The 26564-nt window shown below is 40.1% G+C and overlaps 1 protein-coding gene across 4 annotated transcripts in view; it reads left to right on the top strand.

Moving 5' to 3' along the window:
* Positions 1-26564, top strand: part of ets1 (v-ets avian erythroblastosis virus E26 oncogene homolog 1) — a 97243-nt gene that overhangs the window by 32108 nt on the left and 38571 nt on the right. Inside the window, exon 1 of one of the 4 annotated variants that reach the window (XM_041806106.1) lies at positions 13196-13527. The exons of the other annotated variants lie outside the window; for them this stretch is intronic. Coding sequence (XP_041662040.1) covers positions 13461-13527 — 67 coding nt within the window. The 5' untranslated portion in view covers positions 13196-13460. Of the gene's footprint in view, positions 1-13195; positions 13528-26564 lie in introns of those variants that run through there. 4 annotated transcript variants of the gene reach the window in all.

The raw sequence follows: 26564 nt of genomic DNA, 5'->3' as shown, positions 1-26564 counted from the left end.
GCACACCCTGGTAGTGGGTACATCACGTGTTTTGTTGCTCTGATTGACTTGTAAAGATGTGACAGACAGAACGTTCATCCAATCACACTCCAAGGTTTTTCAAAGTCTCTGCCCTTTTCCAAACGCTTAGTATTGAAGGTTTTCCAGATTGATGTGTGAAACAAATCCATCTGGTGTGTCAGGTTAGTAGAATGTATGATGAGCGTATTCTTGACTGAATGTAGGTTATAATATTGAATGATTTATTGCTTGAGTTTGTTGAAATATAAACAAGATGAGGAACCTGAAAATAATCATATATTAAATTGCAATATTGCAGGTAAAAAAATTGCAATTATATTATTCTTGCAGGTCATTCAGCCCTAGTCATGACTGATTCCTAATTAATTAAAGTCCACAATTAGAGCTGATTTTTTTTTACAACACGATTATTCTCATTCTTTATTATACATTTTAACACACTTTGCTTATACCAGTGCAATGTCTTCCTGCAGACACAGTGATGTTAAATAAGTCCACCTCTCATTAGGAAACAGCTAATGAGTCAAAAATGAGTCAAAAGTGAGTCAAAAGTCAAAAGTCATCTGTGTTATCAAATATTGACCATTATAAAGTCTCTTATTTCTTTTTCAGTCCAGAACAAGTTCCATTTTCTGTGGTTCAGCTCATGTTTCAATCTTCGATCTTTCTTTTTTGGCTGAATTTTTCCATCAGCCTGCAGCCTTTTCTCAAAAACACAGCTCGTCTCTTTCTTCTGATAAAACAGACACATTTCAAGAATCCAAAAACGCCCCCATCTTCACCCTTTGTATACCACGTGAAGCTCTTCTTCAGTGAATTTATTGATGCTAGGATGTAACCCTTTTATGAAGCTTATTCAGCTATCACCATCCAGCTTACACCCAACTCACTAAGTCAGGAAACAGGGGTCTGCCACATGAACTGGACCACTTGGTGAGCACACAGCTAAGCCAGACTATCACACCTAGATAACATGGCTGGAGTTGGATATACTCTTGTATGTATACACCTCAGTCAGACTCTAACTTGACTTTGTGTGCTCTGCTTGCTTTACAGTTTCTGTTCTGGGCTTTGACCTGGAAGTTCAACAGCATAATTTCCCATCTTTCACTATACTGATACAGTCTGCATCAAGGGGAACACCATTTTGTCCAAAGGGGAAAATAAGCCTTTAAGCCCAGCAGCGATTTGCTGCTTTTGGGGCTTTTGCAACACAAATAAAGTTTAAATTCAAGATCTTTACATTTTTATTTTACCCAGCTACAGCTCAGAGCAAGAGCCGGGTAAAACACTTGAGGTCAAGCTTGGTCTCTTGGGATCCAAAATCCAAACATATATGCAGTATGTCAGTAGAAAGCACCTCCTTTCATTGATATCATACTCACATTTCCCAAACAGTGTTAGATTGTGCCGAAAGGGAAGGTTTCGCTTCACAGCAATGAAGATTGTCAGTAGAGTGCTTTGTTGAAGCATGTCATGATAAAAATCGCATATACGTTTTGGTACAAGGGCCTTCATCAGAGCATTTTGAACACATTTGTTAAATTGTACAAGGGGAACCACAAATAGTACATTAGGTTGAATTCCTCATATCTACAGCATATCTTGTTATTTCAAGTCTTTCCAGGCAATTTAGCAAGGAAAAATACCAGTGTCAAAAATACGTCCAATACCGCTAAAAATGCAGGTATCGGCAGGTACACGAGTTTATGCACCGATCGGATACTGTTTGGTTAAGCTTTATATTTTGCTTCATTTAGCCATGCTAACTGTTAGCTCTATAAACCGAAAATCAATTCTTCTTCACAGCCGGAAAACACTGCATGCATGAGCTACTGTTTTTAGAGCAGCGAAGAAGATCCAAAGGAGCCACTGCAGCAGCAAAGAATGGTGGCTGCGTGACAGTTTTTCTCTGAATGTGATCCTTAAAATGTCTTCCAGACTGGTGCTGCTGAACACGACAGGAAGTGACACAGTTTATCAAAAGTATTATAATTTTTTAACCATAAATCGCTGCCACTTACTTGTTTTTCCTCTTGAAGCTTGCTGTTGTGCCGTGCCTTTGGCACCATCAATGCCTTTGATTCCCTTGTGGCAGTATTTTCAGCAAACCTGGAACTTACATGACTTCTCAGAACTTTAATGATTTAATGCACACCAGTAAACGCTCTATTGAGTGTCTTTTTTATCCATTTTAATCCAATTTTGATCATTTATTACTGCTAGTTTGAATGCTTGCTCTGTCGGCCAATGGCAGGCTGTTCCATAATCACGTCTGCAGCCTGAATAGAGCATCAAGGAGAGAGAGAGAGAAAGAGAGCCTGTGATGCAGCCCCTTGTATTTTTGTTTTTTTAATATTTAGCAGTAAAACTCAATAATCAGCAGGAAAAGCCATGTTCTGAGTCAAATATAGGTCTAAAATAATTTGCTAGTCTGAACAGTCAGTTGAGAAAGTTCAAACCAGTATCAATTCATTACTTGGTATCGGCCGATATCAAACACCTTAAAAATGGTATTGGAGCATCTCTTTTTAATATACAGAGAGTGAAATATTGAAATTTCTTTTAATTATGATTACTGCAGCTTACAGCAAATAAAAAGTCAAAATTCAGTAATAAATCAGACCAACAGAAAAAGGATTTTACTACAGAAAAGTTTGCCCTCAGAAAGTATCTTCATCTTCTGCTCTCAGTACTTGGTTGGAGCTCCTTTTGCATGAATTACTGCATCTATGCTAGTGTCATGGAGGCAGTCGGCCTGTGGCACTGCTGGGGTGTTATGAAGCCCAGGTTGCTCTGATAGCAGCCGGCAGCATGTCTGCGTTTTTGGGTCTGGCGTGTCTCGTCTTCCTCTTGACAACACTGCAGAGATTCTCAGGTCTGGTGAGTTTGCTGGCCATTCCTGCACAGGAATATCCTGGTCATTTAAGCTGTTGGTACTTTGGTAATGTTGGCAATAGCAGAATAAGCTGTTTGGCATTGGTGGAGAAGGTTTGGCAAATTTTCCGGGGATGCAACCCACATACTCAGCTCTGCTGCTCATCCCATAAATGCATGTTCCTTACAACTGTGGCACCATTTAAAATGGAATTAAACTTTCTAACAGCATAAGATCTAATACCAAGAAGGACTGTTACAACAAAGAACTAATCTACTAAACACAACTGTCCTTATTTTTTGTGCTAGGATTGTTAGTTACCAAAGATGCAGATTAGGATCCATATTCTTACATAAAAACCAGTTAGCTGCTTGCTAACTGGACAAGCAGGTCAAGGAGGCGCACTACCACATACAGCAGCAGAGTCAGACGTGCTTCTGTCCGTAGATTGATTCTGATTTTATTCTGCAGAAGTCCGGTTGTATATCCTAATTGAGCAATAACTGTAGCTCAGCTCAGCTGTGCATGCAACACACTGTGTGTGTCCATCATCCATGTGTGTGTGCTTGAGTGTCTGTAAATGAGTGCCTGATTGATTATTTGCTAAATTCTGTCTCACACGCCATCCTAAACCATCAAGCCATATCCATTGTCTGAAACATTCATACTCTTTTCATTAATCAGTCGTCACTTTGCATTTTATGAATGCAAATGTGCAGCACTGATGCCTAAATGCAACCAAAACTCTTTTGTGCCTAGCCGCGAGGGGAGCAGAATGAAAAAGAAAATATCACTTGACAGCTGTATGTGCTGCTCTAAATTGTATAACCTTTCAGTTAACTCTGTGAAAAGTAGCAGGTGCAACGGTTACATCTAAGGATTATAGACATACACACAACACAGATGTGCCAGAGAGAGACAGACAGCGAGCAGTGAGGGGAGAGAGAGAGCTGCTTTAGCTCCAGGTTGTATACTGAAAACCAAATAAGTGAAGCTTTCTGTCAAAAACCATGGCAACAGCATTTGTCAGGTGAAGAAAAGAGTGCTAAATCCAAAAATTGTCTGTTGTACACAGGCTGCATGTTTCATCAGTTAACAATCTCTCTGTCTAAATAGGAAATGACACCATTTGTTCCACAATGGCTCTTTTTTTTTTTTTTTTTAGCTTGGATTGTGCAAAACTTTGACAAAACACTCGATACCAAGATCAATGAGGAGATAAAGACAATGGTGCACACTAAACCCGTGCATTCTTGTTAGGAAAATTAATTTTCTCATGCTCTTGTGCAGTTCAGAAATCTGTGTTTGTCTTCAGGGTCATTGTACAAAAGGCTGTTTCAGAGCAATAAAAATGTTCTCTGCTTTGATAAAGAGATCAGTCACATTTTGTTCTGAGATTCAAGAAGAGAACAAAATTCAGATGTTTCCAGGCAACAGGAATTTAAGAGAACAAGGCTTTTTGGGATCATTTTGTTCCAACTGCCAGTCTACCTCACCTTTTTTTGCCCATTTCCTCTTAATCAATCCAGTTTTTATATCATTCTGCAAATGCATTCTGAAACACTAGAACAGAATCATTTCAAAGCTGTCTTACAGTGGCTTTAAAAGTATTCATGTTATTGATTTTATAAAGCAATCATAATCGATATGATTTTTGACAGACATTTTTTTATGAAAGAAAGTCTCTTTATTGTCAAAGTGAAAACAGATTCCTTCAAAGTAAGGCCAGTTAAACAAAAATAGGTGATGTAAATATCTGATTGCATAAATTTTTACCCCCTTGAAAGTGACTGACCTAATTTAACAGAGGTCCAGCCAACTGGTGCTATTAGTCTCACATGGAGATTACCTGTGCATTGAATGTGTCTCAGGTGATTGTAGTATAAAGACACCTGTGTCTGGAAGGTCCAGTCACTGGTTGATCAGTATTCCTGGCTACCATTACACCATGAAATCAAAAGAACACCCCAAGCAACTTCGACAAAAGGTTATTGAAAAGTACAAGTCAGGAATGGATACAATAAAAACTTCCAAGGCACTAAACATCCCCCAGAGGTCAGTTTAATCCATCATCAAGACATGTAAGGAACATGGCACATGTGTAAATCTGCCTTGATCACGCAGTCATCACAAACTGAGTAAGCGTGCAAGAAGGAGACTAGTGAGAGAGACCACCAAACCCCCCCAGGACTACTCTGATGGAGTTACAAGCTTCAGCAGCTGAGATGGGAGAGACTCTGTGGACAACAACTGTTGCCCTGGTGCAGTTAAAGCTTTATGGGAGAGTGGCAAAGAGAAAGCCACCGTTTAAGAAAACTCATATCAAATAGAGTTCACCAAAAGGCATGTGGGAGACTTCGTGGTGAAGTGGAAGAAAGTTCTTTGGTCTAATGAGACCAAAATTGTGCTTTTTGGCAATCAAGCAAGATGCTAAACACTGCACATCACCACAAACACACCATCCCCACTGCTAAGCATGGGGGTAACAGCATCATGCTGTGGGGATGCTTCTCAGCAGTCAGCCCTGGAAGGCTTGTAGAGATAGAAGGTAACATGAATGCAGCAAAATATAGGAAAATGCTGGTCTGCAAGAGAACTACGGCTTTGGAGAAGATTCATTTTCATTTTTCAGCAAGACAATGTCTTGGAGCATACAGAGAAAGCTACACAGAAATGGTTAAAAGACAACAAGGTGAATGTTCTGGGGTGAACGAGTCAAAGCCTAGACCTCAATCCAATAGAGAATTTGTGGCTATACTGTGTAACCTGACAGAGCTTGAGCAGTTTTGAAAAGAGGAATGGAGTAAAATTACAGTCTCCAGATGTGAAGCCTGATTGAGACCTATCCACACAGACTCAGTGCTGTGATTACAGCAAAAGGTGTGATAACTAAAGATATTAAATTACTTTGTAGAAATCTGTTTTAACTTTGAAATTAAAGAGGTTTTTTTGGTCATTAAAGCCAAATTAAATTGACCATGATTGATTTATAAGATCAGTTAAAGGGTTAATCATCCAAGGGGGTGAATGCTCTCCAAAAGATAGGTTTAAAGAAGAGATTGGAGGCAAAAGGAAACCTAAATTGACATGGACTACAGTGACGCCAGCCCAGATATTAGTCAGCAACACCATTAAACCCCTAATGGCTGCCCTCAGGCACAAAAGGACCCAAGCCGTCCTTTTAAGAACAGATTGGAGGGAGTTCATTAACAGAAAACAAAGAGGTGCAGTCAGAGAGAGTCAGACACTGACTGACTGACTGAGATGAAGTGAGATGTACTGTTCACCCTTCCATTCTTGTGCTCCATCACCCCCCATCTCCTCTCACCGCAGAACCCAGCAGCACTCTTCCCAGACGAGGCTCCTATCAGGGCCAATGAAACCTGATCCAGGCCTGCTAATGGAGCCGGTGAAGTACCACCGGTTTAAAAATCCATGTGTGATCAATACCCCTGGCTCCCCAGCCTCCATACACACACGCATCCAGTACATGCAGAAGTATCACAGTGACGAGCATCATGGCTCTGTGTAACAAGGCTGCAATGATGAGGCTGGATATATGGAAACAGAGTGTATTCCTCACAGAGGAGATCCCTCAGCATGCCTTGTGCAGCTCAGTTTTCCCACTTCTGTTAAAAGCAGAGGGGTCCAGAGGAACTTGTGTGAAAATTACTATTATAATCTGTTATTGCTCTTTCTGCTGCCAAGGGAGGTGCTCTGTAGCAGAAGTGGTTTCCTCACAATGGAGCCTCTCTCTGGCTTTAAAAGGACTATTTTGTTTTTTTTCTTCTTTTACTACTGCTGAAAAAAATCTCAAACCAGTTTAAAGAGAGGCATGCTCTTTGAGGTTACTGTTCCTGCAAAAAATAAAAAAAAATAATAAAAAAGGCATTGACCTCAGAGTTGGGTTTATTTGATCAGCATTAACACAAGCATGCAAACATGGGCACTGAGCCCAAGTCTGCTTAAAGAGGGGGTCTCAGGCGTGATTCATGCATACTACAGCATGGAGTACAGCAGGAGATGTAACACAACAGGGCTTAAGTACCCATCAGCAAGTACTTTTACAGGCTATTCTTATTGGCTCCTGCATCTTCAAAAAAACGGGGAAAAAAAGCGTATCTGTGCAGCATGCAGGGTAACTTTTGTTGACTAAAAGTACTTCTATCAGGAGAGACTTCATATTCATTTAACAGTGATTTATTCTAAACATTTGGAAATGTTTGAAATTGTGAAATGTCTTTGGAGAACAGACTCCATTGTGATGTCTTCTTGAACTTGAAGGGGTAGCGTCTAGACTCCATCTAGTCTAGACACTGGTGGTGGTCATGGAAGCAGCAGGATAAGATGAGAAAGGACTTCAGAGGAGCTTGATCCAGATGCAGATGAGATGACTTATCAAAAATGCGATGAGGGACTGCAGGATGGCATGGAGCTGGATACCGATGAGATGTAAAGGAGGTAGCTGGGGTGGAGGAGGGGTGGAGCTGTCGCACTGAAACAACTGACTGCGGACGAGAGAGAACAGATTTTAAATATGACAGCTGCTGGACGATTGGATTGAGAGAGGTCTTGGCTGAAAGGGATTGGCTCAGAGCTTAAGTGAGTAGATGCCAATACCAGCTGATTACTTGAGCAGGAAACGGGGCGGGTAAGGGAGACATGTGATTGAGTGATTATCATAGGATGAAAGGATGAATGGAAATATAACAGTCTTAAACTAAGCCACATGACTAAAAATGTTTGTCCACTAACTTTTTCCCAGTGGATGAGGAGCAGTGTTAATTTCGTCGACTAAAACTATTACTAAAATTGTTTGTTGACAGCCAATTTTCCATGACAAAACTAGACAAAGACTAACTAAAATAGATCTTTGATGACTAAAACTGACAAAAAGTAAGTTTAGATTTTGTCAGGATGACTAAAACTAGACTAAAATGTAATGTAGTTTTCATCGGACATTCAAAATCCATGATATTTCTTCACTGTGAGTAAATCTGTCAAAAACAATGCAGCTGTAGCTATTCTGCCTCTCAGCTGTAGAAGCAGGAAATGCATATTTATCTAAAGATAGTCTAAATTTAAAATAGCTGCTAACAATGACAGCATTGACCCATTTCTGAGCTGCACAGTAGATATGAAAGTTGACAGAGGGTTGTGGCTGGCATCTAGAAAATAATAAAAACCAACCTAGCTACTGCAAAAACTGGGGTGTTGAATTCTCAGTGGTAAACATTTCAGAGTCGATTTTTACTGCAAAAGTGTCATTTTAAATCCATTCTGAGTTTAATGGCCTTCAGTGCTGGAGTTATTTGACAGTTTTGATCCACCAGTTATTGACATTCCAACTTCAGATTGTTTTCCAGTTTAATGAAATGTAAATTTTGGTGTGTCAACTTATCAGTGTGAATTTTAAAGTGAGAAACATAGTGGTACAAAGAGTGTTTGACATTTGGTCTTGATCTGATAAGAGGAAAATGATTACGATGTAACTACTCATAAAATTTGAGCAACTGTTTTATATAATGCTCTTTAATTTTCTTGTCTAACATGGATAAATATGCTGTCATTTAAACAAGGATGGTCATTGAAAAAAATGTTCTAATATATGCCAGGTTTAAAGCTTGTCTCATCCGTCATCTACCAAACTTGTATTTGATGGAAAAGGAAGCTGTAAGTCGGGGTAAATGTTCAAATAAATATTTTTGAAAAGTGCACATCAGTGTTGAAATCTCAAAGTTAAACATTTCAGAGATAATTTTAACTCTCAAAGTGTAGTTTTAACTATTCAGAGTGAAATGGGCCTTCAGTGTTGAAGTTATTTGACAGTTTGTCCAACTCTTTTTTATGTTAGACCAGTGTTACTCAACTCTGTTCAACAAAAGAGCCAAATTGTTGAAAAATACCTTAGATTATGGCAAGAGCCACAATATAAGTGGTGAAACGTGGCAAAAATGGCTTGAATTAGCAATAAAAATAAGTTAAAGGTGGCAAAAAATGGTCCAAAAGTGGAAAAAACATGGCAAAAAAATGAGAGAAAAAAGGACATAAAATAGTCAAGAGTGGCAAAATAGGGCAGAAAATAGGAAACAAGTGGTATTGAATGGCAACAGGGAGCTTAAATGGGCAAAATGTGGTGAAAACATGGTGAATAGGGACAAAAATGGTCAAAATGGGCAAAATGCAGTCAAGAGTGGCAAAAAAAGGCAAAGAAAGAGGACACAAGTGGTATTTAATGGCTAAAGGTAGCTTGAATGGGCAAAAAGTGGTGAAAAAGGGCAAAAATTGGATAAAGGTGGCAACAATAGTCAACAAAGTAGGAAAAATTGGTTCTTAATGGCAAAAGGCAGCTCAAACGGGCAAAAGTGGCGAAAAAAAATGTGAAAAGGGCAAAAATTGGGAAAAAGTGTCAAAAAGAAGTGGCAAAAATGGGATAAATGAGACAGGTTTGACAATTAAAGCCCTCTGTTAAGTTTTTCTTGACCTATTTTAAGGTTTTCTGGGGGAGTGATATTTTAAATTAAGCCATAAAAGAGCCACAAATAATCACAAAAGAGCCACACGTTGAGTACCACTGTGTTAGACAGTTTTGCATCATGAGTGAAGTCATCCTCTTAGTAAGTCACTCCCACCTACAATCTGCAGTTTAGGGGAGTGCACTGATTTTCAGACAACTGACTTTACTGTAAGTGTTTAAAAATGTTGCAGTCTTTGAGAATGAAAGGTGCATTGCAAATGCCAATAAATAAAAATGCAAACAATTCAAATTTACACCCGTAGTTAAAGGAAATAACACATTGTTGTGTTTAGGTGTTGTCTGTTGTGCAGTGATCACTGCTGGGGTTCCTCTGCTCATATTTCAGGTGGACTGTTGTTGTTTCTGATGTTAAACATTTCTTCATCATGAGTGAAGTTATCTACTAAATTGGCCATGCATACTTAGAATGAGAAGTGATTTGCACTGTTTTGATATTGGCATTATAAATACATCAAATTTGTTTATTTAAAGTTAAATAGACTTGTAAAGAAGCTTTGAATTCAACATTATGAGCATTGAATTAACACAGATGATTCTGTTGTGTATAGTGTTGGAGTAACTCAGTGTTAAACAGTTAACCCAGGCTATTTCACTGTGTGAAGGATGGATTCCATTGTATGCATGGGACGTTAAGAAAAATGTTGATGTCACTGCAAACCAGCTATGTGCATACTGGTAACTACTGTATCAGACTTTGTTACTAACGTGAAACCAATGGGGCAGAGGGGAGCTACTGTGCTCAGGCATGGTTATAACCACTGTACCTAAAAACAAAAACAAGAATATGAGCAGCCAGTTTAAACTGACGTGTCATTGATAGTGACAGAGAAACAAGACTGACTAATTATATCACTAAAAGTGACCTTATTAGTACTTGACTGATTGATTCAAAATACTGTGAACATTTGTGCAAACATGCATTTCTTTAAGATACCTGATGTAGCTATATGAGGTGAAAAAAAGACATGGCTGTTTTTTATTGATCACTCCAAGGTGAACAGGAAATACTCTGAGGTGTTTATGAGGGTGAGTTACAAGTTATGAGGAAGCCTGGACCTGAAGAAAATAGGCCACAGACAAGCTGGACTCCCCTTTAAGCTCATAGTCAACTCCTATATAACCTACAGTTCAACTGTTAGAGCTTTTTTAAAAACAAATCACATTGTAAGATAAACTTTGGGTGAAATCTGGTAAAATGGGCTAGTTTTTGTTAAACAGTATTTTAACATCAGATTAGTTGTGCTCAAGATCGAATGATTTTTAATGGCAAGGCACCTCTGGCGTATTCACTCGCTGGAAAAACTAAGATTGTGTTGGATTTCTGTTGTGAGTATGACTGTGCATGCATGGGAGAATGATTTTTTCAATATTTTCTTTTGAAAGAATCCTTTTTTTGACAAAAATCTCAAAACACAAGGCAGAGGCAGTAACTTGGCTGATGAGCTTTGCAGTGTGATCCCTTGAATACTGCATGTTTGTGCCCTGATCCCTGGTGGACATCCCTGTTTAAACAAAGGATTTTTATTATATCAGAGTGCCTCGGATTTTCAGTTCTGACTGCCATCTACACTACGGACTTTTATTGACAAGTCACTGCTCTCCTTTAAAAAAAAAAAAAAAAAAACCTAAATACAGATTTATTTTCACTTTACAGGGTCTTTAAATCATTAAATAATGCAAAAATCAGTGACAAGTGGTGAGAATAGATTAAAAATGTCAAAACATTGTTTAAAATGGGATAAAAGCTCTAAAAATGGATTAAAATTGGAAATAAAAATTTAAAAGTGTCAAAATGTGGTTTAATATGGAATAAGAAGTTCTGAAAATGGATTAAAAGTGGCAAAAAGTGGAAATGGGTTTAAAATGGCAGAGGCAAAATGTACAAAGGTACAAAAGAGCAGCTGAAAATGTGTTTAAGTGTAAGAAACTTGGCAAAAAAGTGTTGAAAATGGGTTGGAAGTGTCAATAAGTGGCAAAAGTTGCAAATAAAAGTGGTATTGGTGGCAAAAAGGTGTTTAAAAAAAGGTGTTAAAAAGAAAAATTTGGTTAAAATGAAATAAAAGTGATAAAACGTTGCCAAAAAAATAGGCTACAAAAAATGCGAAAGTGGCAAAAATAGTGGATAAAAATTTGTTAAAAGTCTAAGAAATGTGACAAAAAGTTGTGAAAATGCGTTGGAAGTGCCAATTATTGGCAAAAAAAAAAAAAAAAAATGATTTAGTGTCAAAAATGGACTAATGGCATTCAAAAGGGAATAGTAAAACAGGTCAAAAGTTTAAGAAAAGTGGTAAAAAGTTGCCAAATAGCTACATGTTAGGAATGGCAATAAGTAGCAAAAATGTAAAAGTGCAACACTAGTGGCTGAAATGGGTTAAAAGTGTAATATTAGGGGCAAAAGCTGGTTTTAAAAGGTGGCATTAAGAGGTGGATATGGACTTAAAGTGTTAAAAAGAAAGGGTAAAATGGGTTTAAAAAGGGTCAAAAATGGGTTAGAAGTGAAGTATGTGGCAAGAAATGGTTTGAAAGTGGCAGTAAGGGTCGAAAAAGGGTTTAAAGTGGTCAAAAAGGCTAAAAAAATTTTTATTAGTGTTGTAAAAGTGGTTAAAAGTATCCCAAATGGATTAGAAGTGGCAGTAAGTTGCAAAAATAATAGCACAAATGGGTTAAGTGTTAGAATAGTGGCAAAAACTGGTTAAAATGTGGCAATAACGAGTGGAAAATGGGCTAAAAGTGTTAAAAAGAAAGGCTAAAATGGGTTTAGGTGAAAAAAAAAAGTGTCAAATAGTGGCGAAAATGGGTTAGAAGTGAAATATGAGGCACGAACTGGCTTAAATAGCGGCAATAAAAGGGCGTGGCTAAAAAAAAAGGTTTATACAGTAATAAAAGTATAAAAAAGTTCCCAAAACTGGGTTTGAAGTGGCAATGATTGGCAAAAAATGGGTAAAAGTGGCTGAAGATGGGTTAAGAGGCAAAAAAGTGGGGAAAATTAATTAAACGAGTCAAAAAATGGCAGAAATTGGCTCAAAGTGGCAACAAGGTGTTCTATTTGGCAATTAGAAATGAAAAACGAGTGAAATGGGTTATAAGTGGCAAAAATGATGAAAAAAGTGGCAAAAAGGGTTTAAAAACATCAGACCTTATTATAGCTTTGAGCCCCAAACTGAAGAAACTGTTAGCCAGGATGCTAGCACCAGTGCTACTGTACTGATCCAACACACATGCAGTGATGAGTAAACACAACCGAGGAGGGCCCACTCTCTGGGTTTGCCAGGGGACCAGTTCTGAGTGAAAAATGACTAAAATGTGACGAAAACTCCAAATAAGTCTAAAATGGCTGCCAAAATAAACACTGTTCAATCTAAGAATTTACTTCACTCTCTGTCATAAATAATACCATAATGGAGGCGATGACTTAATGGTTGCCGTCATATTAAAAAGTGTGGTGGTTTACATTCTGACAGCTCTTTCTCAGACCACACAGCAGCTCCGGAGTGTTCCTCTTTCTCATCCCAGCTAAACGCAGTAATTTGCGGGAACATGTGGACTCCTGACTGCGTCTGATGACGCGCGGGGGTCTCGGTACAAGGCGGTTCTCACAGGGAAGGGCTGGGGGGTGGAGGGCAGCGTGTGTGTGTGTGTGTGTTGGGTGCGTGGGGGCATCGTAATTGAATTGTGAATCAACTGGCAAGTCAGCCCTTAACACCGCCCCCTTCAGCTGTCGTCGCTCTCCGGCTTCGTGAATGCAACGCCCCACAGCCAGAGAATGAGGGGAAGGAGTGAGTGAGGGAGTAAGAAAGAACGAGGAAAAGAGGGAGAGTGTGTACATGCATCGGAGAAGAAGAGAGGCAAAGACATTGATAAGTTAGAAAATAAAGACACCAAAGTGGTTTCAGTGAGAGAGAAGACAGCCATAGTAAGAAGAGACCGGCGCCTCAGAGGAGGAGAAGACTTGTGCTTATTTTGTGATTTTGGAGCTGTCAGAATCAAAGAAGGGACGCGGCGTCATTAAGTCACGCTGATCCGATGATCATGACGGCAGCTGTCGATATGAAACCGACGTTAACAATCATAAAGGCTGAAAAGATGGACGGTGAGTAATACAACTCTTCTGTGACAGCTAACACGCGACTAACACTCCTCCGTGTTTCATTGTAACGTAACCAGCCGGTGGCAGGTTACGTTCACGTTAAACTCACTGATATCTCTCGGTATGTAGATGTGCTTAGAGGGACAGAACGTCTCCAACGTGTTAGGACATTGCTGGTTGCCCAATATTGGACAACACGCAACACTTGAGAAAACTGCAATCACGCCAGAGGCTTTATATAACCACTGTGTATGAACCATTCCATATTTTACTGAGTGAATCACCATTTGGTGTAATTTGTCTTTTAAATTATGACATATGTGAGCGTGCCTCTTTATATGTGTATGTTTTATTACAGAAGTAGAGTTACTCATACCATGTAAGCCTACTTTTATGTACAGTTACATTTACAGTGCTTTGATATTCCTCAGTATAACTTCCAACAGCTTCTTCAGACTTGCTTTCACACATAAACATTCATGCAAGTCGAGTTTTGTCCCCCAAGTCTGGTGCTCCAGCTGTCTATTTATACCCTGTTATTTGTAGTTTTAATGTACATGCTATATCCATCTCCTTCTCCCTTCTTTGATCTTTCTAAGGACCTATCCTTATCTCCTCTCCCTCTCTCTGATCTAGGAGCCCATCTCCAGCCCTGTATTCACCATACTGGGAGAGCCAGGCATAGGCAGTTTTACCATTAAGCAAAGGCAGGCACTCGCCTGGGGCCTTGTGCTCCAAGTGGCTTCAAGATATAGTCATTATAGGTTTGCATCATATATGAGTTACATGGCTAAAATTAGCTTCAGTGATCAAAGCATGTTTCAATGCCGATTAAAGGGCTAAGAGTGCATTTGCGTTGGTTTTGGTTATCCCTGGTCTCAACAAGAAGATCCAAGCTCCTCAGTTAGGTTGATCACTATAGACATGTTGGAGCAATAAATGATATATATCTTTTGTTGGACTGATTACTAAAGGGCTTCTTGGAGCTTTTGTTTTTTTTCTGCCCTGCCAGCGTAGGAGACAGGCTGTAGTGCCCACTCTGTATGTATGCATGCACAGTTAAATCGAGCTGTGGTTAAAGCTTACGTTTGCACTACTTTCCTTGTCCTAGTGTTTCTGCACAACCACTGTTGGGTATTTGGGTTATTATGTTTCAGATCTGAGTTTGACCTGCAGCTCTCTGGCTTTGTTATCTGCTTTTTTTTCTGACAGCCAGCATAAGAAACAGACATATTCACTCAGTTGCAATGCAGTTCTGTGTGTCCTGGAAAGAGATGCTCCAAAGTATTCTGTTCACTCACTTCTATTGCTTTTAGCTAAATGTGGAAAGGCCTCATATTGGCCTTTGCCTGGGGCCTCCAAATGACTAAACTGCCCTGGAGCCAACTTTTCTACCTAGCCAGCATGGGCTGTAGTGCCTCATCATCCCCCACTGTATTGACGCCACTTAGTATGTTTGCATGCACAGTTAAGTCGAGCTACAGTTAAGGCTTAATGGGGTAGTTCAGCTGGACAACTGTCCCTGTCCCACAGTGGGAGAATCGATTTATGGATAGGAGCATGTCCACTATTGTAGATGGCAATATGTTAAGATGCAGTAAACTGGCTGTATTTCAGATGGTGAAAACTTTACAGATCTGTTCATCTATGCTGAACATTTTGCAGACATGCAGTGCATTCTTTCCCCTATAGACGACAACACAGCTCCTGTTTTGCTGCGCATTAACGCTCATAGACTTTTGGGCCAAACTCCAGCATGGAGACATCAGAGCATGCACACTGTACACACTTTTCAGAGTTCATATAATTCTCACAGGTTCTGCACAATTTCCTTTCACTATGGGTGTACATTTAAATTATTTGCAATTTTAATTATTGACATGTTGCAATACACTTTTCATACTTTCAGACTGCAAAATTTTTCATTCTTATTATCTGAACATGAGTGCACTGCCCTCTACTGCAGACTATAGTTGGGATTTGTCTAACTAGGTGGATAACTTCACTCATGGTGCAGAAGTGTGTAACATCAAAAACAATAATACAGTGATCACTGTTTAACAGGCAACATCAAAACACATGAAAAACAATTTGCCCAAGGGCATGATTGGAAAACTCCAACACTGAAAGCCATTTAATATAGAATGGTGTTAAAATTACACTTCAGGAGTTAAATCAACTCCAAGATGATTATCACTGAGACTTCATCACAGTTGTTGCTGTGTGTGCAGAACACCTTTGCCAGTTTAAGTCTGATTGAAGCGTATGCAAGAGCAAAATACCCACCGACTTTTTCTAACTGCATGCAAACATACTGACTGTCTCCTCTACCTCCCTCGCCTCTCATCTGCTCCCTCCTCCAATGCAGTGGTTTAATCTGACTTTCCAGAGGGAAGGAGAGGCAGGTCTGAGGTGATGAATCTGCAGTGCTGAGGCTTGCCTCTCTGACCCTGTTGCCTGGAACACTTGGCTCACTCCAGGGATAGTCCAGGGCACACAGAGGAAAGCCCACAAGTGCGTGCTGTGATTGTGTTAGGCTTTGAACCTCTGTGCGGTTTCACTTCTCATTTTTACACAAAGTGATCCTATGCATGGTGGCATGTTTGGATAATTTGCATTTAGCAGCTTTACATGAACTAATCCCTTGTGCTTTTGTAGCTCAGGTGGCATTAAGCCTTTGCAGCATTGATGCATCACTAAAATTTGATACTAATTGTGAGTGTTGACCCACTAAGGAGCCGTGACTCATGTTAACCACCATCTCCTCACTCTCAGTACCTGCAGAGCATAGATTCACACATGCACATCTCACAAACTCACATACAAAGCGCTGACGGCTGCAGTTAAGTTGCCAAAGCGTAGTGCTATCTTGCAAAACCATTTCGCAATGCTTGCTCCTGCTTACTTTGGTGCACTCAGGTCAAGTTGAGGCTGCCATGGAGCACTCCACAACATCACACAAACACATCTTTTCTCCATCTCTCTCATAAAGAAACATACGGAGCTCTGTTTACTCCTTGATATGCATCCATGATAATTGCCCCATAAACAGCCAAGGATGTCCCCCAAAAGCCACAACAGTGAGAGTCTGTGTTGCAGGCATGTAACAGACAATTACAGGCTTGGCGCTAACACGTTTCTGAGAGTTGTGTAGGGTCTGTAAGAAGCTAGAATGCTTTTCTGGTTGGTTGCATTGGAGCAGCAGCTTTTCTTTGGCAGGCAGAGATGTGGCATTGTGGCAACTACAGATGCCATCTTTTTCTCTCTGTCTTCAAACACCTGCATGCACATGCTGTTTGCACAAACACTAACAGGCTTAAATGGCCTCCAGCCTACCTTACTTTATTGTTTATTTTCCTCTGTGACAGAAGTGCAGCCCGTGTCAGCTTACCCAAGGCCTGTTTTCCACTCGGCAGTGGAGGTAATTCCCTGTAAAGCGCTCACACACTGTCAGGGTCAGAGGTGCATCCAAACAAGGTGTCTAATGTTCCACATGGCTTTTACACCTTTGTTCAGTATTAGTAGAAAATTCCTGACACAGCACACAGACTTGCCTGGAATCACAGGAGCTGTTGAAGGCCACATGTAACGTAACAAAACTGTCCGCTCTGCAGGGACACATGTCAAAGACAGGAGAGAATTATAGGAAAAGGTGTTTTTTTTATTGTTAAATGTTAGACATCAAGAACAAGATCATTAAGTTTACATCACTATTTTTTGCTCATTAAAAACTAGGGCTGCAAGTGTTAATGCTTTCATTGCAATGCCAATAAAGTTTTAAATAAATGCATTGCTTTTTTGAAATTGCTTTAATCACTCTTTTCTGCACTGTATACTTAAGCCATGGTAGCTGGGCTGCAGCTGTGCGCTACTCACCATAGCATCATCCTGCTTTACAGTGATTAAGAATAAGGACATGACAGCTCTTTTAAATGTTTCATTTGGAGTTAAAAATCTCACGGACAGCTTAGTGGAAAAGTCCAGAGTAATCTGCCCCTTATGGTATCAAACATTACACTTTTTACTTTAACTTTTTCAGTATAGCAGACACTTTATTTCTGGGGTTAAGCTTATGTCGTTACCTACCAGATGTTCCTCATTGTTTTTCAAACTAGCATATAAACACAAGATACTTGTGTCCTACATAAAGGATCAGCACTCAGTGAAGAAATCCCTAACCCATTACTATTTGCCTCTCCAAGTTAACCGTGCAGACCGACGGGTAGCAAAAAGCCAGCACTTAACCAGGGTTCCCAAGAAGGAACCCCTTTTGCCATTGTTAGTCTCACGACATTTTCAGAGGGCCGAAGAGTGATCTTCAGCGTCCCAGAGCCATCCCCCTGCTAGCTCCGACAGCCCACCATGCAGACACGGAGATATCATTATCTTACCTACTCGCCGAAACAGCAGTGCCACCTTCAATAGACCAAGACTCTGTACATGCATACAGGCCAGAGCATAACGAAGATTTCTTGAGATCATCTGTTAGCTTAATTGTTAACCTTTACCTGAGTTACTCACAGGGAAACAGAAAAATAAGCTGTCTGAAGCTTGTTTAATGAAGATTATCACCACATATGTGACGTTTTGGGCCCTAGCCCTTCATCACCCAGGACGTAACCCTGTGCAATGTGTGTGCTTTTTAACTTTTGTTGGGATGTACTCACAGAGAAAGCAACTAAACTGAAACTGCTCAGCGTGTTAATGCTGTGATATGAACTGGAAATCAGTCAGTGAGTCATTTTAACGTCTTAACGTTATTACAGTATCAAACACATTGCTCCACAGTAACGCACTTTGATGCTGTCTTCTACATCTGAGTCAGGGCCTATTAATCATTTAAATCAGGGATGTATCGATACTGGCAAAATAATTTAACTGCGTTTTTTCCAATATGCGGATCATTATATTATCACCAACATTATATTAGATTGATGAAGGAGTTTGAGAATACGTAATTTTGACTCATATTGCGAGTTAGATTTGAATTTCCATATTGAAGGGAATGATCCGTATGATGCCATTCTCATTTTGAACAAGAAAAACACAAAAATAAGGACTGTAGGGATTTTTGTAGACAAACCTGAATGTTTGCATGATGTGTGAAGCATAAAAAATCTAAAAAAAACATGTATTAAGTTGGTATTTTGTCACATTTAAGGTTACAGAAATACTGAACCTCATAGATTTGAATATTGCACTAGGGCATATTTCGATTTAAACTAAATAGCAATTGATTGCCCAGCCCTAACCAGTACTAGTATCAGGTTTACCAAGGGTGTCTAAACTTTTTCCACTGAGGGGCACATACGAAAATGTATAAGGATTCCTCACCTTGAGGACAGTAAAGTTAGTCAAACCAATGTTATGATGGGTAAGATATGCTCGGTGAGTAGGTATGCTTAAATGGCTAGTTAATGGCTGGCAAGGCAATTAGCCAATCATTTTAAGGGTTTTAGGGAGCCCAGTAATATTTCAGGGGCCCCTGGTTGGCCCTTGCTGCTACTGGCTCTGCCTCTAAAACACTGTTGGCACTGCTATTAGCCTTTGTAATCCATCAGGGCATTATAAATCCAACTGATGTTATTATTTTGATTGTGAATATGTTTTTCATTTACAGTGTTGTCTTCATTTAGTCACAAAAAACTCAATTCAATGAATTCCCTTAGTCAAAATGTTTGTTTACAGATTTAGCATGGAAGAGCTGCCTTGTGCTGAAAGCAGTGATAACTCATGACTTTTAAGAATGTAATTGTTTGACAGCCCTAGTAAAACCTTAAGAAAACTGCCAATCATTAACAGTACTCTGACCTGTCTTTTGCAGACTTGACTAAGTTGTCCCCTTTTTCATCAGGCCTGAAGGTCAGGGTTCAGCGACTGAAAGGAATGTTTTTTTGGGCATGCCCTGCTGGCTGGCATGCATGCAGGCATAGAAGGAGCATGAGTGGGAGGCTGACTGTTATCTGATCAAAACGCTGCTGTTTGTTGTAACTGGCAAGCCTGATGCTTCTGCTGAGGGCCCTTATAAGGCTTCCCGTTCCACGCCCGGCACATACAGAATGCACACAAGCACACACAGGCTGCTGCCGTACGGATGACTCCTGAAAGGTTTTCGCTGACTTTCTTTTCCAGGGTTCCTCCCTTGTTGGGATGGTGTGGAGAGGGTTAGAACAGAGGGTGTTACATAAGCCTCAGGTTTTTGCTTCGGTGTGTTTGTGTCAGCACTCCTTCAGTAGCCCACTGTAATATATGCCAATGTTTGAGTGTGCGTGGCTGCCTGGCAGCTGTGCAAACACTGTTTGGGTGATCCAGGCTTCTCTTGATGTGGTTTGTCAATGAATCGGGCCAAGCGGAGCATAGAGGCCCAGTTTTTCAAACTAAGGGTGGCGTGCTTTCCAGATCAAACCTAATTAGTCGGACTAGTTTTAAGTGAATCACCCATATGCTACTAGGTAGTGTTGAACGGGCGTCTGTGCCCAGAGGACGACAGATAGCTTCCTCAATGGGCCTCCCTGTCCTCGTCACAATTGTCAGCAGACTGGGTAGATAACAGTCAAGTGTAGTGTACGAGCTCCCACAATGACCTTGTCTTTCTTTCCTCAACGGCTCATTGATGCCACTGTGCTACATCAAATGGACACCCCCCCACCCACCCCCCCGTCATTGAGTAAAGCTTTCATTCATTGGCTCTTCATTCATTGGCTCTTCATTCATTCAGTCTGTCATCTGATGGCCATATAAACATAAAAATGCGTGGGTACTATCTCAATGCTTCCCTGGTGACTACACACCTTAATCTTTGCTTATAAAGCTTAGTCATAAACCAAGGCGTGTTAGTACCAGATACTTCAGTTAGAAAGTAAGCACATGGTGAGAAATAGAGACAGAGGGGGATAGGGAAACGGAAAGAATGAGCCTACAAGTCAGGGTCCAATTCAAGGCTGTGAAAAGTCCTCACTGTGCCAGAAACGCTCTGTAAAAATCAGCTCATAATTCTAGGAGTGCCTCTCATTTGTGTCAGTCGTCTTGTTCTACCAAAAAACATCTAATAACCAAAACAACGGATAACCTGTTCCCAGTGCTTGGCAAGTAAAACATCAACAAGCTTTTTGCAATAGAAAACTCTTCTCAATCACCCACCCACTCACTCTAGTCCTCCCCCAGCGTTCCTCTCCCTCCTTTCCCTTTCTTCCTCTGTTTTTAATGTCTTTCTGTCAGCCACATGGGTTTCTCATGACGCCTTGATGTGGTGTATGGTGGGTTCCTGGTGAGTGCACTTTGTCCTATCCCCAGTCAATCCCTGCTTGTAATCCCTGAGTCATGGCAGTAGACGTCTGCTGAACCACACGCCACTGGCTGTCAGACTCTGTGTCTGCGTACCAGTTTCTGTTAACCCCTCCTCTCTCTCCAGTACCACTCTGCCAAGGTCAGACTATGTGATCTGTTTGTCTGTTGCGATTGTCACACTGTGTCAGATTAGATTATCACAGACAGCAGACACAGAGGGCTGCACGGTGGTACCTGACCAGTTATCATGACTGTATATGCTGTATTACCATTCAACGGGTAGCTGAAATACATTTGCTATTCATGATTCCTGCTTAGCTTGTTATTTGATTTGCTTATGATGTGGCTTTTGCATGCCCAGAGCGCTCTATGCTCTCATTGGTCAACTTCACTGCAGAACAAATGATGGAAGGCAGAAAGAAAATCAAATATACATGACTTCCAGTCAGGAGGTTGTCCCAAATGTACCCTTGATTGCTGTTCAAACTACATGGGATGAAACTATCCTTATTTAGAGTCCCTACAACTGCCAGGTCTGGCTACAGCGATGCCTAAAACATGTAGTCTGACCTCAGCATTTCTGGCCTAAAGCTGCCCCCAAAACAGCTCCAAAACTACCCACGCATCTCAACATCCTCCTGAGTGTTCAAAAACATTTTTTCATCTACTTGCTAAGTTGCTGTTTCTGTTTTATGGAGCTGCGTTTCCCATAACAGAATGGAAACTGGGCTTGTTTAAGATGTGCCTGCTTTAGGTATCAGTCCACTGTGCTGAGAGCCAGCTTGTCTGTCTCAACACGGATGTTAGGCCGTCCTCGATGAGCCAGTGTTCTTCATTTGTCAACATTTGTTCCAGGACTTCTCCCCTCCTCTTTGTTTTTGTCTGTGTTTAATACATTGTGCTACTTTTGAACGTTGGGGCAAAGCTGCAGATCTGATGTTTCATATCAAGTGTTATGCCCGCCAAATTAGAAGAGAGAGTGGAGGATGTACGTGGGTGGCTTGACTGGCTTTGGTCTGTTTGTCTGATGATTTTGAGCTAAGGATAAGCTGTCATCAGACAGTACATTTACATACAGTGTAAAGAAGTTGAATTTTTGTGTTGGTCCCTGCAAAACTGGACTTTGAAATTCATGTGAACTTGTTGGTCAGACTCAAATCATACTTGATCATATTCCTTGTAGTCAGGTGAAAACACATCTATAAAAAGTTTAAGGAATGAGGATGGAAAAAGAAAAGACATCAGCTGACAGGTCTGTTGGTCCTGTCTCAAACTCCACTGTAAACATGTGCAGAAGTTTCCATATTTGCTGGTTCCAGTGCATGCCCATAATATCACGCATACCTACTAAATATGACTGAAATTAGTCAGTCAGAAAAAACCATTTGTGAGTTGAAATAATAGACTATTCAACCAAAAGATCCAATCAATAAAACTAGCTTAAATTCCCATCGAATGTTTGTTGTTAACTAGCTGCTGCTTGTGTTTGCTGGTGATGTTGTTAATGTGTTATACCAGATAAGGAAGTGTTTTTATTGCTGTTTTGTAGCTTTTCGAGCCGTGTAAATGAGATGGCAGATCTGACTTGTTGGTTGTGCATCATAAATGATTCGGTTGCAGTAGCATTACATTTAGACTTGGGATGCACAATATTGGATTTTGCACGTATCCGATATGCCGATATATACAGATTCACTTTGCCCGATACCAATATTTGAATATGCTTTTTGGACAAGAAACTTCAGTCCCTTTGGACTTTAAGGTTTGAGGATAACCAAAAAAAACTAACTTTTGTCCTTAAAAACACTTTAAAGTTGACAAAATGAGGATAAATAAAGAAAAAGATCTCATCTGACATAGGTCTGTTGGTTCGGCCTAAATCTCCACAAATTTATTAGTATATATGGACAAAATTTACAGCTGAATTATGCTGAAATACATAGGCAAAATATCAGATGTTAATAGTGGCAGAAATTTTTGATATCTGCTCACACCGATGCAGACAGATATTATCATGCACCCCTTATTTATACATTGCTTTACTTTTGCATGTATGCACCTCAGTCTGACCCAAACTGGGCCAGTCATTCTGAGCATGCTCTGCATTTGTTGCACTGCACTTTTGCATGGAATTCAAACAGCATGAATACTAAACATACTTTGTTGTCAACTTTAAGATATAGCCACAGTCTTGGGGGATAGCATGCATTGTATTTGCCAACAGTAAAGTATGTAGAGCATGTACAAATTATGTAGAACTGTAAACTTGTTCTCATGTAGGCAGTTTAATATACACTAACTGCTTGCTAACTCAGTAGCAAGGTCAAGTGGAAAAAGGTCCACTAGTAAGGATATACCACCACCTACTGTGTGAATTTGACTTCTTAAGGGAGAAAAGCTGTCTAAAAGTTGCTGATTGCAAAGCACTCTGGGATCATTTGCAGCGCCCTTATTTTGATAAACTTATTCACACAACAAAAGCGGGGGTTTACTGTTAGGCAGAGAATAAATGGGACTTTCACAAGTTAGCAGCACTAAACATGAGTGAGAATAACAGCAGCTTCCAGTAGCAGTTCTGGCTTCCTTATGTAACAATCTTAGATGTAACATGGGGCGTTTCCACAACAATGATACAATGCCGCTTCATGGCAGCTCAGTCATAGTGACCATCATGACAGGACACGTTTCAAGCTTAGAGAAGTATTCACCATAGGTCTAGTAATATTTTTGCCATTTGGACGTTTCTGTAGGGCTGCTCAAAGAAAAAGTCCTCATCAGGAGTATTTTGATTGACACTGAGATCATGATTATTAAACACGATTACTCATTGGTTTTACAATAACTGCATTACATGCATTTATCAAACTTCAACCCCCTTTGAAAATGAGCAATAAATGTATATATTTGAGTTAAAAGTTATAAGAATGTGAAATAATGACATAAAATAACAATGAATAACTAAAAAAAATAGTTTCACAGCAAAAAATCACAACAAACACTGAAACATTCACAACATTGTAAAACTGGACAAAACAAGTGTCACATGGCATGTGGCCCAGTAGAGGTGGGCAGTAAACCAGTATCAACACCATCACCAGTAAAATTTCTACAATGGCATGTATTTTTGCAACACCACCATCACTGTTTTAAACGCTTGTGTTGTGGTGCACACGACATGCAAACGAACAGATGACTATCAAAATCAGGTACGTGGTACTTGTACCAGCGTGTCAGATACCTACCTAGTATCTCTAATATAGCTCTACAAATCATTTATGATACCCAGACATCTTTTATTCTCCCCCTGATTTTCAACACACTTTTTTCCTACAACAGTATCAATTCACTGACACTGTGTAAAAAGAATTAATTTAGCACTGGTATCAGAAAGAAAAAAACAACAACACCCAATCCTTCGAAACAGTGCTGCTGTGAAAAAGTGACCGTAGCCCAGTCTGAGTCCAGTCTGACCATGTTTCTCTCAAACACTAAAGAGCAGCCAGATAACAAGCCAAACATCGCCTCCTGTGTCTGTGTGATAAATGTGAAGCTCAGTAATAAGGTAAAAGGTGTGTTCTCTCTTCCTGAAGTTTGATGTCTGTAATAACAGCAACATAAGGCGAGTATTTGCTTTGCACAGCCTTCTACGTCGGCCTGTCTGGGATTTTAACGCAAGCTGGGCTGAAGACAAACTGTCTGAAAGCACAGCGTAGCAGCGACTCGTATTACAATAGACTAAACCAGTGGTTCCCAACCTTTTTCCATTGAACACCCCCTTCAAGAAGAGCTGCAGCCCCCAGGGGCCCACATGAAAAAAGTAAGAAAAGTGATTGCTGTGAATAATACACATAAATTTTATATCATTTTCATCTTTTAAAGTCAAACATAATAGCCCAAACCAAGTGTTGTTAGGAAAAGACCTTGGTATGAACCATTCATATGGGTTTTACCATGACTTTAAGTAGTTAGAGTGAAGCTAATTTTAAAAAATCATAGCAGACAGGACATCATGCCCTTCTTAAAATCTGTGGGACCCCTCCCAATGGCATCCCAGACCCCAGGTGGTGAACCAAGGGACTAAACACCTGTTTAAAGGTGTGTTTAAACTGACAATTTACTTGTTTAAAGTCAAAGAAGCGGACTGTGGCCTTAAACGAGGTCAGAGAAGCATCTCCTTACACGATAGCCAGCACTGCTGCTGAAGCACTTTATGTTTGACAATGATAAACATGCAACTGCTAACAAATCCTTCACAGTAAAAGCCTGTATGTGTTTTGCTTTTATTGTGACAACTCACATCAGGAAAGGCAGTGTTTTAGGTTGCAGCTTGACACACCTCAGCAAAAGAGGAATGAAACTGAAAAGTGCAGGCTCAGTTACAAAGAAATCAACACTTACAAAACATTTCTCTGTGAGCTTATGCTCAGACATGACTTTAGTGTGCCACCACAGGTTTGTATTAAGCAGAAAAGAGGATTTTAACCCCTGGATAGGTATTTAAAGTCATTCTATTTTAATTTGGTACTGCAGTGATATGAAACCATTTCTGTGAATGGCTAAAAAATACTTTGATATGATACTGAGGCCATGCCCCCCAAGCCTGTGGAACAGTAATCGTTCAGTTTTTACAATCATGAGAAGCCAAAATTGAGATTGTAATTGGAGCTCGATTTATCGCCCAACATTTCAGTATGAAAATTCTTCAAACTGCTCCTTTAACTTTATCTAATTTGAGCCACAGTTTGCTGTTTGTTTTTTGCATGGTGACAAAGTTGCAATGACGAAGTTTGAGTCATTTAGTTGGAATTTTACAAGATATGGTCATTACTTTCATCATGACCAGTCACAAAGTCAAATAAAGTGGCGTGGTATCCTCCGAAGTCCAGTCATTCTTTAACGACATGAGTCACACCCTGTCTGAGTGTGTTTGCATGCATTTGTGTGTCGAATAGAGAGGGGAGACGGACAAACAGAAAGGGGGAGGTGAGTGAGAGTTTACACAACTGCAGAGTTAAACACATGTAAAACATCATCATCTCCTAACTCCTGTTGCATAACTCTGAGTTACAACTTTCCCCTTATCAAACCGTAGTGTGCATCTTTTAATCAGCAGAGTCAGCCAAACCTGAAAAAAAGAGAAAAAACCCACATGCTTATCTCTCAAATAAGGCGAAGTAAGAGATTTAGCCAGATGTTTGATGTTATGTGCTTGTATTAGCTGTGGAGCCGACACTGAGCTTAAAATAGAAGGAGAATTCATCATCTGGAGCTGAAACCATTTCGCCGCTTAGACCACAAGTCATTTTTGGTCACATTAGAGGAAAACAAGAAAGCTGTGAGAAGCACATTAGTGATTGTAAAACAGAGGTGGAATGTGAGGCACGCAACATGAAAACACTGCGGTCTGGAGGGAATTTATTTATCAAGTATCCATCTGTCGCCCATAGCTCGCCTTCAAAAGAGCAACAAGTCCTTATAGACGTGTGATGTATAATTAGTCCCAGTTTTTAACTAAAGAATGGCAAACAATTCCAGCTATGTTTGTGAGTGTATGGCTGTGTACTGTCCCACACAATTTACACGTCTTTCAGGAAGCGGGTTGTGGAATGTATCAGTTTGGACAAAAATGGGGCAGCCACCATGTTTTGTGGAAAAAATGCAACACAGAGAGTAAACTGTTTGTCAGATATGTCGTGTGTTTGGTTTAACGCCTAAACAGTCCCCTCAGAGCATCCCCGGTCTGTTTATAGCAC

Source organism: Cheilinus undulatus, linkage group 2 (assembly GCF_018320785.1).
Source record: "Cheilinus undulatus linkage group 2, ASM1832078v1, whole genome shotgun sequence".
Taxonomy (NCBI): Eukaryota; Metazoa; Chordata; class Actinopteri; order Labriformes; family Labridae; genus Cheilinus; species Cheilinus undulatus.
This window is presented reverse-complemented; position numbering and strand designations above follow the sequence as displayed.